This window comes from Melospiza melodia, chromosome 16 (genome assembly GCF_035770615.1).
Source record: "Melospiza melodia melodia isolate bMelMel2 chromosome 16, bMelMel2.pri, whole genome shotgun sequence".
In the NCBI taxonomy this organism is placed as follows: Eukaryota; Metazoa; Chordata; class Aves; order Passeriformes; family Passerellidae; genus Melospiza; species Melospiza melodia.
The window spans coordinates 1,529,144-1,542,850 of NC_086209.1; the positions used below are offsets into that span (position 1 = coordinate 1,529,144).

The 13,707-nt window shown below is 56.6% G+C and overlaps 1 protein-coding gene across 1 annotated transcript; it reads left to right on the forward strand.

Annotated features, from left to right (window-relative positions):
• Nucleotides 1–161: 161 nt before the first annotated feature.
• On the forward strand, nt 162–13,291 carry ARHGAP36 (Rho GTPase activating protein 36). Its single transcript, XM_063170893.1, has 12 exons — nt 162–312; nt 945–1,008; nt 2,597–2,752; nt 5,457–5,519; nt 7,261–7,517; nt 8,039–8,234; nt 8,744–8,799; nt 8,957–9,107; nt 9,562–9,710; nt 10,016–10,186; nt 10,635–10,732; nt 11,675–13,291. Exons 3-12 carry the CDS (start codon nt 2,638–2,640, stop codon nt 11,811–11,813), a joined length of 1,395 nt encoding a protein of 464 aa, XP_063026963.1. The 5' UTR covers nt 162–312; nt 945–1,008; nt 2,597–2,637; the 3' UTR covers nt 11,814–13,291.
• The last annotated feature ends 416 nt before the right edge of the window (nt 13,292–13,707 follow it).

Here is a 13,707-nt window from a genome sequence, read left to right on the forward strand (position 1 = left end):
AGCAATGAGCAATCCCTGCCAAGGCTCCGTGGCCAGCGTGGGAAGAGCAGTTCCTTCCATCCAGCCCTGCCCTCTCTCCACACGCTGTTTCTGGCTCTCATTTCTTTGGCAGAAAATTCACATTCTCATCCCCTCTCTCCTCCCCTCGGCCGTGGCAGCTCCTTTCCATCCCTTCCCCTCTTCTCCTCCCGCCTGTGGGCTGGAAGGGCCCCTGGAGCCTTTGAGGAGATGCTGCTGTGAAAGCCATTGTCCCAAAGGAAGAGCTGGGAGCTCCAGGAGCTGCTGGTGCTGCTGCAAGAGGACACAGGCAAGGTAAATGTGGGCCCTTTGTTCCAGCTGGGAAGAGAGGAGCTGCAGCTGAGCCTGGGGGAGCAGCCACTGCTCCTTGGGAATGGAGGGGGCAGCTGCACTGAGCTTTCCCCATGGGATTTCCTGAAATAAGCACCAGTCCTGTTTTTGAGTTAGTGAGATTGCTGCTCTGGCATCCCCTCCAAAGCAGGGTTTTTGTGGGGCTCTGCCTTTGCCCCCACTGTGGGCCAGCATTTCTTTCATTACGGGGAGCCTGGTGCCTGTCCAGGCTGAGTGAGCTCTCCTGTCCCATGGGATTCACAGGGATCTCTGATCCCTGTCCCCTGCAGGGACACCCACGCTGCTCTTGTGCCTCTGGCTCGGAGGTGCTGCTCCCCATCTCAGCTGTTTCCAGGGACATAAATCCACACCTGGGGTGAGAAGCAGGGCAGGTGTTTGGGGTTAACTCCTGGAGGATGAGTTTTGGCAGGCCAGTGGTGGTGGCACGTCACAGGGCTCCTCGAGTGGCGCCTGCGGTTGGGCAGATAAGCAGCAGCTTGTCCTTCTCCTTCCTGCCTTCTCCTTCCTGCCTTCCCTCTGCTGCTCCTCTCTGGGATTCCTCCTCCTTCTCACCCCATGGCGGCCGCATCCCACAGGACTCTGCTCAGGCTGGGGATGTGTGTGAGCTCTGCTGGAGTGTGAGGCTTCACCTGCACAAAGGTAACTCCCTACAGTGTGTCTCTCTCATCCCCATCCATCCACCCATCCACCCATCCATCCATCCATCCATCCATCCATCCATCCATCCATCCATCCATCCATCCATCCATCCATCCATCCATCCATCCATCCATCCATCCATCCACAGCAGAGCTGCTCCCACCCTGCAGGGAGCTCCCGGTGCAGCAGAGGCACGGAGCTGTCCCTGGCATGTGGAGATGCTCTCATCTGTGACAGCCAAGGAGGTTCCTGCCCCACACCATCCCAGGGGAGCAGGATGGGAGTTACAAAAATCCCTGCATTGTGCCTCTTTATTTTGGCAGAGGGCAGGGATGGATGGGATATTGGGAAGGAATTCCTTCCTAGGGTGGGTAGGCCCTGGCACAGGGTGCCCAGAGCAGCTGTGGCTGCCCCTGAATCCCTGGCAGTGCCCAAGGCCAGGTTGGATGGGGCTTGGAGCAGCCTGGGATGGTGGGAGGTGTCCCTGCCATGGCAGGGGTGGAATGAGATGGTTTTTGAGGTCTCTTCCAACCCAAACCAGTGTGTGATTCTATGATGTAGGTGAATTCCCTTTTCAGTCTCCACTTACAGGGAACTATGAACACCTCTTTTATATTTGTTTTCTTCTTTAATTTATGTAACTTTCTAATTTCTAATTTCTAACCTTTAGAAACTGAAATTTCAAACCTGGCCAGAAGGAACCAGTCTCAGGGGCTAGAGAGGGGGCAGAGACTGACACGGGAGCTCTGTCCCCTTCCTGGGGGTCTCACTGCATCCCTTGAGACTTCCAGGCATTTATTTTTCATTCTTGCCTTAAGCCTCTTTGGGGAGGTTCTGTTCAGAGCCCGTACTCTGACCTCGCTCCTCTCCTCTCCCTGGGGCTGCTGTTGCTCTTTGGACCGTGCTGGGTGGTGCTGGGGCGGTGGCACAGGTGGCACCAGGAGCAGGTGGCACAGGTGGCACCAGGAGGAGGTGGCACTGCTGGAGGCAGCCAGGTCAGTGTGGGCTGAGGAGCCAGGTCCCTGTGTGGGCTCTCCCAGAGTCTGCACACAGCAGGGAGGGCTCCCCAAAACTCTGGGACAAGAGATGGGGTGTCCAGGGTGTGTCCAGGGTCTGTGGTCCAGCCTGGGGTAAAGGGCTTCGGCACTTCTGGTCACGTGCAGTTGTTTGTGATTTACAAAAGATAAATCACAGAATTTGGGAGAGATCTTAAAGCTTATCTCCTTCCACGCAGAGACCTTTTGCACCAGTGCAGGCTGCTCCAAGCCCTGTCCAACCTGGCCATGGACACTTCCAGGGACAGAGCAACCACAGCTCCTCTGGGCGCCCTGTGCCAGCGCCTCCCTCACAGGGAACAATTCCCTCCCAATATCAAATCTAAATATCTTCTCCCGATGCCTCCAAGGCCTTTGCTTGGAAGGTTGGAGTGAGATGATGTGGCTGGGGCTCTGCAGCCCCACTGGCTCTTTGGAGAGGTGACAGAGGGACAAATGTCTCCTGCAAAGACTCCCTGGGGTGCTCCCAGCAGTTTCTCTCCTCAAGCAGGTGTCGCTGCCACGCGTTCCTTTCACACAGGTGTGTTTTCCAGAGGACCTTTGGCTCGCCCCTGTGCCAGGCCCCAGCCCTGGGATGCAGCCCGTGGCCCTGCAGAGCCTGTCCGAGCTGGAGAGGGCCAGTCTGCAGGAGCTGGCGCTGTTCCAGCTGCAGGAGAGGCTGCCCGTGGGCCACCTCAGTCTGGACAGAGGTACAGGGGACAGGAGGGGAGAGGAGGGACAGGAGGGGAGAGGAGGGACAGGAGGGGAGAGGAGGGACAGGAGGGGAGAGGAGGGACAGGAGAGGAGGGACAGGAGATGAGAGGACAGGACAGGAGAGGAGGGACAGGAGGGGAGAGGACAGGAGGGGAGAGGAGGGACAGGAGATGAGAGGACAGGGCAGGAGAGGAGGGACAGGAGATGAGAGGACAGGGCAGGAGAGGAGGGACAGGAGATGAGAGGACAGGGCAGGAGAGGAGGGACAGGAGATGAGAGGACAGGGCAGGAGAGGAGGGACAGGAGGGGAGAGGACGGGACAGGAGGCTCCTGCCAAGGGGGGCTGAGGCCGAGCCGTTCATGCTGCACATCCCCACACCACAGCCCGGGGTGATGGTTATGGGGAGACATTTGTGACATATTTTGGTCCATTCTATTTCTCATTCCTGCTTTGTTCTGAGCCCCGAAGGCCTGATCAGCCTGTGGAGGGGTTTGTGTGTCCTCAGCAGTGTGAGAACATGACCCTCCAACCCCCAAACTCAAAGCAGATGTGACAACTTGGCGAGGTCTCCACTGGGGATTGTCTGAGTGCCCTTGGGGTGGGATGGGATTTGCTGTTTGGATCCATGGCCAGCACTAAGTCCTGATGCTGGAAAGGGGCTTATGGGAGAGTGCATAATGCACTGGCACATAAAAGGGTGGATAAATTTTGGAACCCCACAGGAACTGAGCACAGAGGCCCTGTCAGGGTTCCCAGGGTTGCCTGTGTCCCCCACCAGCAAACCCACAGAGTTGTGGTTCCCAGACTCCTTCCCAAATCCACTTCTTATCCACTTGATGTGCCTCCTGTGCCCTGGGCCATATTTTGGCATCCCAGCAGGGCAGGGGATGGCACCAGCTCGCTGGGGCTGGGGTGCAGAGGGAGCCTGGGGGGTCTCCAGCCCCCCTTCCACTCCTGGCACCCCAGGGCAGGATGGAGGCCCCAGGTCTCAGGATCCTCTCCCAGGATGGGGCATCTCCCAGTGCCCAGCCTCACACTGAGCACCAACTGCTCGAGGTGGCATCCAAGTCTGGCTTCCCACCTTAATATCCCAAAGGTTTCATGCCATTAAATGGCATCATGGAGAGTCCAGCACAGCTCCCCTCTCCTTCCCAGAACTCCCAGTTGCTCCAGGGCTGCAGCCCTGGAGGACTTTGACCACAAACATCCTGATTCCTTTTCTATTTTGTTTTATTTTGGGCTGTTGTGATCCAGCTTGCAGTGACACCCTGCAGCAGCAGCTCCTCTAGGGACCAGTGCAGTGCCAGAAAAAGCCCCAAACCCCAGTATTTCCTTCCTGGTTGGTCAGTGTGCTGCTGGACAATTTATGCTGGCTTCTACACTCATGTCCTCATTCCAGCTGTCAGAGCTTTCCTCTAAGTCTTACAAAATAACCCAAACAAATAGATATAAGCTGTTCCTAGGGAGAGAATTCTTCAGGAATGAAGAGTACAAGCCAGAATAGGGTGATGTGTCCTGGAAGGATTTAGGGTGGGCAGTGAGTGAATTCTCAGTTCACTGCTGCTGGATGTGTGAGGTGGGATTCCTACAGAGCAGGATGGGATTTCTGATGGTGTTTTGTGCAACTTTTTATGTCTGTGCTCTAAAACATTCCCAAAAGCCTTTCTGGGTCTCACTGCTCGCGTAGAGCCATGGGGTCCCTCCACTCCTTCATCCACAGAGGATGGTGCCCATCTCTGGGAATGTTCTCCAAGCAGGGATGTCCATCTCCAGGGCTGTTCTCCAAGCAGGGATGTCCATCTCCAGGGCTGTTTCCCAGGCAGGGATGTCCATCTCCAGGGCTGTTTCCCAGGCAGGGATGTCCATCTCCAGGGCTGTTTCCCAGGCAGGGATGTCCATCTCCAGGGCTGTTTCCCAAGCAGGGATGTCCATCTCCAGGGCTGTTCTCCAAGCAGGGATGTCCATCTCCAGGGCTGTTTCCCAAGCAGGGATGTCCATCTCCAGGGCTGGTCCCAAGCAGGGATGTCCATCTCCAGGGCTGTTTCCCAAGCAGGGATGTCCATCTCCAGGGCTGTTCTCCAAGCAGGGATGTCCATCTCCAGGGCTGTTTCCCAGGCAGGGATGTCCATCTCCAGGGCTGTTTCCCAGGCAGGGATGTCCATCTCCAGGGCTGTTCTCCAAGCAGGGATGTCCATCTCCAGGGCTGTTTCCCAGGCAGGGATGTCCATGTCCAGGGCTGTTCTCCAAGCAGGGATGTCCCTCTCCAGGGCTGTTCTCCAAGCAGGGATGTCCATCTCCAGGGCTGTTTCCCAGGCAGGGATGTCCATCTCCAGGGCTGGTCCCAGGCAGGGATGTCCATCTCCAGGGCTGTTCTCCAGGCAGGGATGTCCATCTCCAGGGCTGTTCTCCAAGCAGGGATGTCCATCTCCAGGGCTGTTCTCCAAGCAGGGATGTCCATCTCCAGGGCTGTTCTCCAAGCAGGGATGTCCATCTCCAGGGCTGGTCCCAAGCAGGGATGTCCATCTCCAGGGCTGGTCCCTGGCAGCTGCTGCCCACTGTGTGTCCCAGGGCACTCCTGGATCCCCTCAGGGCTGTGGCTGTCCCTCAGTGTCCCCTGGCTGGAGGCTGCAGAGGGACAGGGAGCCCATGCTGAGCCAGCCCCAAGATGCTGGTGCTGAACCTTCCCCTTTTCCTTGTAGATGGCTCCAAAGGCATGAAATCCATCCGGCAGAAGCTGGAGAGCTTCTCGAAGGAGAGGAAAGGTGAGCAGCCTCACTTGTACCTGGGCTTTGATCCCTGCTCTCAGGGGGAATGGGTGGTTTTTGGTGGGGTGGGGTGGGAGGTGCCCAAAACCAGTAGGATGCTTCATCACAGTTGTTCTGCTGTTCTTGGAATGGCACGAGCTTGATGGAGCCTGGAAGGACGGAAAGGTGTGTGGAATGTGTGCAATGTGAAATGCATTCTCAAGGTGAACACCCACAAATGAGTCTATCTGCCCATTTTGCCCCAATCTTGTCACCTCCAGTTCTATCTCAGCATCCCCTGAAGGACCTCAGTGACAACCTTGGGGTACACAGAATTCTAGAGCAGAGCCAGGTGGGAATGAGCTTCCCCACACCAGCACAAAACCATTTAAGGGTTTAAAACTACTGAAATTAATGTCTCATATTTTACCTAGTACAATGTTTAAGCACATCAATCATTGTACAACATGCTGGTAGCAACTTAGCAGCTGTTTGATCTCTGTCTGTGGTAAAAGCATTGTATAGTTTCAGTCCTAAAAGTTCCCAGAGAGGAAGTGATAACACAGAAACTTCATCCACAGTTGGAAACCCCTTCTGAATGCATAATAGTAAGTCCTTTAACTCAGATTTTGAAATGTTGCAGGAATTAGATTTGACCAGATCTTTAAGGTTTTATAAATATCTCTAGGCAAATTGGACATCTTGTGTCCTAACACGTTCCCTGAGGCTTACCTGATGTTGAGCAACAGGCAAGTCCTTGCTGGATCTCTGTCCTGACCGAGCCAGTGACGAGGGCAGAAATCCAACTTCTCTCTTCTTGCAAGAGTCATGATCCCAGGATTCATGCTTGTCTCAGCAACACTTCACAAAAATGACCTCAGGGCTTTCTGACAGGTCAGACAGTTTAGTTGAGTTATCTGCTCCTCACACTGGGCACCAGTTTGTTGGACAATACTCTCTTCTTGATCTTGAGATGGGGCAGCTGAGAGGCGTTTTAAAAACTTTTATTCCATTTTCCATCTCATGAGAAGGGTGAGACAGCACAGATGTTATCATTCATGCCATCACAATCAGAAACCAATTCTTTCCTAATTACAATACACTATGAGTGTTTCTTGGCCTATCATTTTTTTGCCACACCATGCTGTAGATGCCTTAAAGCCAATCATCTAAAACTACCCCTCGTGGGTCCTAATATAATGCATTTTTCATAGTTTTATTTCTCTCAAGTATCTAGCCTTATTTGTAAGGTTATCTTTTGAAACTTTTTTCTAGCTCCATTTTTCTCTCAACAATATCTGTCTTATTCTATGGCATTTCTAAGTCACCATTTCTTGTCTCAGAGTTTGCATACAGATGTACACTGTGCGGGCCTTCTGCTAGGCCTGAGAGCTCTCTACAAATCCATTTCTCACAGTTAGAATTTGGAAAGGATCTTTTGGTGATTTATGAAGTGGTTGCTCCACGGGTGCCATGGCATCTTCATGGGGCTGTAGTCAGTTAAAGGGAGGAAACTCCAGGAAAAACTGGGACGGGCTCCAAGCAGCCCACTGCTGGAGAGCAGGCCCCTGTGTCTCCTCCCTGTGCCCCCAGCCCCTCGTTTCCCATGGGGCGCCCTCCCCCTTGGCTCTGTGGCACCCAGGGTCCCCCCACACCTTTCCTGCTCCCTGGGGCTGCTCCAGGCGCTGCTGGGGGCAGGACACGGGGTTCATGCCTGCAGCTCCCTCAGTGCCGTTCCCTCCGTGCCGCGTTCCCGCAGAGTGCTCTCCCCACACCTTCGGCGTGCCGCTCGCCCAGGTCATCGCCAACGACCGCGCCTGCCGGCAGCTGCAGGAGGCCGTGGGCCGGAGCCGCCGCCTCTGCCTGGAGGTGGAGGCCACGGTCACCCGGTTCCGGGCCCAGAGGCACAGGAGGCTGGCAATGGGCACCAGCTGCATCCGGGCACCCGACGGGGGCTGCCCAGAGGAGCCGCTTTCCCCGGTGCTGGTGGACAAGGGCTCCTGGAGCCAGCGGAGGGTATGGTCCCCGGCATGGGCTGTGGTGGTGCTGTGGGATGGGGGTGTCTGAATTTGGCAATAAATGGGATTTTCCAGGATTTTTTCTCACTGACTGAGTGGGTTGTGACCCAGGCTGGGCCGGTCCCAGTCTGTCCTCGGGGAAATGGTGATGTCCCCAGCCCCCTCAGAGATGGACTGTGAGGAGTGGGAGGGCCCTCACTAGCAAAGCTCTTATGGAGATGAGGTTGCCAGGGGGACATCTAAAGGTCCAGAGGGCAGGGCTGGATGGGATATTGGGAAGGAATTGTTCCCTGGCAGGGTGGGCAGGCCCTGGCACAGGGTGCCCAGAGCAGCTGTGGCTGCCCCTGGATCCCCGACAGTGTCCAAGATCAGGGTGGACACTGGGGCTTGGAGCAGCCTGGGGCAGTGGGAGGTGTCCCTGCCCATGGCAGGAGTGGCACTGGATGCTGCCCTTTCCCAGAAACCCGTGAGGTCATGGCACTGATAGATGTGTGGGGTCATTCCTCTGCTCCATCCCAGGGGGCCATGTCCGTGGATTCCATCACGGACCTGAGTGACAACGCCTCCGAGCTGCTGGAGGCCCTGCAGCTCTCACACCCCCATGAGCTGGACCCTCGCAGGAGCCGTGGCAAGAAGAAGCAGCTGAGCCTGAACCCCATCACCTGGCAGGTGCCACGGATTGTGGACAGGTGCTGCACCCACCTTGAGACGCACGGTAAGGGCTGGAGAAACTCCCTGAGTGTGGCCACCAGGACATCCTGGCTGACCACCCCCAAGGTGGGAGGAAGGCCAGGTTTGATGGGCACCATGGTTGGACTTGATGGTCTTGGAGGTCTTTCCCAGCCTGAATGCTTCTGTGAGTCCTGGGGCAGGGCATCTTCCAAAAAGCCTCCTGTGGAGAGTCCTCTGGGTTGGATGCAGCACCAGAGGGGAATGTCACTGAAGAGGGAATGTCACTGTGTGTGTCAGTGACCATCTCCTGGTGCCTCAACCTCTGCTGCACATGCAGCCCTTGCTCACAGTTACTGTAGGGATGGGATCTCCTCCTTTATCACAGGCAACCCAAGGAAATCTCATGGCTCCACAGCCTTTCCTTTTCCTCACTGCCTGGAGAAGGGAAAGCCATGCAAGAGAAGCCCTGCCACGGTGCTGAGGTGCTCCCAGGAGCAGCCTGGGTGGCAGGGAGCAGTGGGAATGCACAGCACTAACCTCTCTGTCCCCCAGGGCTCCAAACTGTTGGCATCTTCCGTGTTGGAAGCTCCAAGAAAAGAGTCCAGCAGGTAAAGGGAGGCATTCACTGCATCCTCTGGCTGTGCCTTGTTGGGGATAGAGGCTCATGTGGATGGGGATGGATAGAGCTGACATTGGTGTGGAGAGGTCTGAAACAGACTAGAACTGACTGTGATTTTCATCCTTCCCATTTCTTCCATCTCCGAGCTGAGGGAAGAGTTTGACCAAGGGCTGGATGTTTTCTTGGATGAGCATCAAAGTGTTCATGATGTGGCTGCCCTGCTCAAAGAGTTTCTCCGGGATATGCCTGATTCCCTGATTCCCAGAGAGCTCTATGGAGCCTTCCTCAGCACAGCCAGTGAGTACCTGTGGAGCAGAGCCTGCACAGCCACAGGAGGATTTGTGTTGGGGGCACCTCTCACTTGGGCAGGTTGCTCCAAGTCCTGTCCAACCTGACTTTGGACACTGCCAGGATTGGATCCTTCCTCACCACCCTTCTTTTCCAAAGCTTCTGGGATGGGTGTTGTGCTCCCTGGCGCTGCCACACGCAGTTACTGTAATCAGTGGATTTGGTGGGGGTTTTGTTTGATTTCTTTTGAATTGGACTATAAAAATCCCTCTGGTCCGTGACAGTCTTTGGCTGTGTGGCTGTGCAATATCCAACAACACCACAGCTCTGGCTGGGTTCTCCATCCCGTGGGAGGAAGGGTGGGACAGCAGCCTGGCTCCCACCAGAGCTCATTCCCAAGCAGGTGGAGGAGGGCTGGGAGTGCCTGGTGGGCTGTGCCCCTCACTGACACTGCTCTCCCCAGGCCTGGAGGGGCAGGCCCAGCTGGACACGCTGCAGCTGCTGCTGTTCCTGCTGCCCCCGTGCCACAGTGACACCCTGCTGCGCCTCCTGCGCTTCCTGGCCCGCGTGGCGCGGCACGCCGAGAGCTCCTGCGACCCCGAGGGCCGCCAGGTGAGGCTGCTGCTCCCGAGGGCTGCCCTGCACGGTGCTGGGGCTGCTGCAAGCCTGGGGGAGACAACAAATCCCTCACGGAATCCCGGGGTCATTGTGGTTGGAAAAGGTGAGGATGGGATGAATGTGTGCTCCAGCACCTCGAGCCCTTTGTGCTGGCCCTGTCATCAGCTCAGAGAGGACCAAACTGGACCCAGACCAACACCTCACCCTTGTGTTCCTGCCCTGGGGTGGGTGAGGACATCCTGGGACATCCCATGCCACTCCATCCACAGTCCACAGGTTCCTTTGGTGCTTCCTTGTAGATCCCTGGGAACAAAATGACAGTGTCAAACCTGGCTACAGTCTTTGGTCCCAACATCCTGCAGAAGGAGAAGCCTGGAGAGAAAGATGCTGGTGCCCTGAACTTTGAGGACAGTGCTGCCATAATCCTGGTGCTCCAGAGGCTGATTGAGCACCACCACTCCCTGTTCATGGTAAGTTGGGCTCCTCAGGGCAGCCCCTCCAGCACCTCCTTCCCTCTGAATTCTTCCAAGAGCAGCAGGGGAAGGATTTTGTCCCTGTCAGAGATGCACACCTTGGTCTGTGCCCATCCTCTGGGAAGGCTCTGGCTCCATCCTCTCTCCACCCTCCCACAGGGCACTCACAGGCAGCCGTAAGGGTCCCCTCAGGTCTATTGGAATGTGACATTTCCGATCCCCAAAAAGCCTTATAGCAATTTTTGTGGTCTACAGGGAGCCAAAGGACTGGGGATAGTGAAGGGAAAGCAGGGGCTGAGATCGTGCAGCCCCTGGGAGGTGTGTGGGGTGTGACACCAACGTGCTGGCTCTGTGACCACGTCCTGGGCTCCTTCCTTGGCTGCCTCTGCTCAGCCTCCTGCCGAGAGTGGCCCCACGACTGAGCAGTGTGGCCGTGTGTCCCCAGGTGTCCCCAGAGATGCAGTGTGACGTGCTGAGGAGGCTGTTCCAGACAGACCCCGATGTCATCGAGTACCTGCTGCGCAGGAAGTTCCCTGATGTGCCGTAAGTGCCCGAGGGCTCCTCAGGGCACAGGGACAGTGACAGCACATCCTGCTCATCTTCCTCCAGACTGCTCCTTCCTACAGCGGCCTGGTCACAGCTCCTCAGCTAAAGCCCTTCACACTCCATCCTTCCCATCCCTCGGAGCTCCCTGCTCTCCCTGTTTGCTCCCCAGCCTGTGCCAGCTCTCTCCAGCTCTCTCCAGAGCTCTCTCTGTGGTATCCACACAGCTCCTGTCCAGCCCCTCCCCTGCTCCTGCCTCTCAGTGTCACACGCTGATCCCTGCTCCACCACCAGCCTTCTCCAAACCTCCTCCATCCTTGGTGTCCGTGTTTCACTGCAGTCTCTGCCTGCCCCGGGTGCCTGTGTGGGGCCGCCAGCTCTGTCCATACATCCACATTTTGGGTGCAAGATGGGGCATTCCCACTGAGGCTCAGAACTGGAGCTTGTGCCCTTCCCTAAGGTTAAAGGTGGTGGCTGAAAGGACCTCACATCCCATGAGCTGGGTCTACCATGGCACATAATGCAGGAGGGGGTTTGCTCCCTGGGGTTGGAAGTAGGGAATAGTTGAAAACAGGGGATCCTGAGGAGCAGGGGATGCTCAAGAGCCTTCAGTAGAGCTGGTGACTCCTCAGAAACATGAATTGTCCTGTGGGAAGGGTTTTCCTGGACCACAGGCCACTTCCATACCAGTTTGGATGGGGCTTGGAGCAACCCCATCTAGTGGAAGGTATCTGTGCCCATGGACTAGATGCTCTTCAAAGTTCCTTCCAACCCAAACCTGGGATTCTGTGATCCATGCTACAGCTTCTTGTTTGTGTTCACATTCCTCTTGGGACTGTCTGGAGATGGCAGTCTTTGGGATCACTGCTTGAGCCCATTTGGGAGTGCAGTGGGCAGTAGAAGCATTTGCTAACAGCATCTCTCTCCTTTTTGCTTCCTTAGGAGCCCAGAGCGTGAGGATCCCGGGGAGGAGCGGGCTCTGTCCACACCGCCTGGCTGGACACACAGCCTGGAGCGCGGCTCGGTCTGCTCGGAGCTCTACAGCAGCGTCTCCTTCCTAAACCTGCATGTTGGCATCTAGCCCTGCCCAGGCTCTCTGGACACAACCAGGCAGCTTTTCCCACAAAACCCAGCCCTTCCTCACTGTGGGGGCAGCCCCTGTGCCTGTGCCCAGGGGGCAGAGCTGTACTCGGGGGTCACCTGCCAGGCTGGCACCTTCCTGTGGGTCCAACCACTGCCACATCCTCAGCACAGCCCTCCCTGCCACCCCCTCCTCACAGCACCTCGGGAATGGAGTGCCATCCCTACACCTGCAGGGAGGACAGGCTGAGGGAGCTGGGACTGCTCAGCCTGCAGAAGAGACGGCTCAGAGGAGTATCCAAATGCTTTTGTAAGGGCTGGAGGGACAGGACACGGGGAATGGCTTCCCACTGCCAGAGAGAGAAATTGGGATATTCATGGGATATTCAGAGAAGTTCTTCCCTGTGAGGGTGGTGAGGCTCTGGCACAGGCAGGGACACCTTCCCTGCACCAGGCTGCTCCAAGCCCCATCCAGCCTGGCCTTCTGGCCTTGAACTTTCCCAGGAATGGGGCAGCCACAGCAGGGCACTTCTGGGGACAAAATAGTACTTCTGCAAACAGTATTCCATATTCCACCACAGCTTGCACCCAGTCCTGGTCTGAAGGCACCCAGACCTTCTCAGGTGCCCTGCTCAGGCTGGGCTCTTATTTTGCAAAGGTCCCTTTCCTGCAGATCAGAATAGTTGGGATGGGTGGGGAAGCATTTCCCGGAGGAGCCTGTGCTGTGAGATAGCTGGTGAGACCCCCTGGGAGCTGATAAGCTCCAGAGAGCAGCAGAGCTGTTGTGTCTGGAGGAGCAGATAAATTTGGGACACCATGAGGCTGTGGAAAGTTCCAGAGGCCACAGGAACACTCGAATGTCAGCTGTGAAACCAACATTGTGTCCAGCCACTGCTCTGGGTGGGATTGTACCTGCTGCAAGAGCAGCCCCCAGCCTTTCAAATTCCTTCCTAGGGTAAAACACTGGCACACGTTGTCCAGAGCAGCTGTGGCTGCCCCTGGATCCCTGGAAGTGTCCAAGGCCAGGTTGGATGTGGCTTGGGGCAGCCTGGGATAGTGAAAAGTGTCCTTGCCCATGGCAGGGGGTGGAGCGGGATGGACTTTAGGGTCCCTTCCCACTCAAACCATTCTGTGATTCCATGATTCTGGGATGGGCCAGGGATGCTGACACAGGAGGCAGCTCTTTGCAGGAAAAGCCCTGCTGGATTTCACTTTCCCCGCACCATAACAGGGGCAGGGGGGCACGGGGAGCTCACTGGGAAGCACCAGCTTTCTCTGGCTGCTGCAGAGCCATCCAAGTGGCCGTGGGGTGTTCGTCCCTGGCAGCGTTGATGCGATATTGCTGCAAACTCCGCTTGAGGGCAGCCCGGCACCGGCCTGGCCCGGCCCCCGTGCGGCTGCGCCGAGACTCTGCTGGAGCTGCTCCGTTCCAGCCTCACGAAATGAAATAAACCCGCTGCCCAGGCAGCTCACATCTCATCAGGGAGCCTTGGCATTGCTCTGGGCCCGCTCTGCAGGGGCTGGCTGGCTTTTGCTCCGGGTTCTGCTCTCAGGGGCTCCTTGCCCCTGCAGGCCTTGGGGGTCACCTCAGGAATGACAGGGAAGGTTCTGCCTTGATCCTTCCTGATCCCCAGTGCTGGCACAGGGGGGGCTGCTGCTGTTGGGGGTCTCTTCTTGAGGGGGGTGGTTGCTTTTGGGGCAGTGGTGAATGTTTGGGGGAGTCTGCTTTTGGGGGGTGGTGGCTCTCAGGAGCTGGTCACTGTTTTGGGGCTGATCACTGTTTTGGGGGGTCATTCCTGCTTAGGCAGCAGTTGCTGTTTTTGGGGGTGGTTGCTGCTGTTGGGGAGGTTCTGGCTGGTTTTTAGTTCCAGCCCCACCAAAGCCCCCTTGAGCCC

Excerpts from the sequence above, each read along its gene's own strand:
- ARHGAP36 (XM_063170893.1), top strand. The coding sequence starts at position 2,638 with ATGCAGCCCGTGGCCCTGCAGAGCCTGTCCGAGCTGGAGAGGGCCAGT. Across the intron at positions 5,520-7,260 it reads CTTCTCGAAGGAGAGGAAAG|AGTGCTCTCCCCACACCTTC; the intron begins GTGAGCAGCCTC and ends GCGTTCCCGCAG. Across the intron at positions 10,187-10,634 it reads ACCACCACTCCCTGTTCATG|GTGTCCCCAGAGATGCAGTG; the intron begins GTAAGTTGGGCT and ends GTGTGTCCCCAG.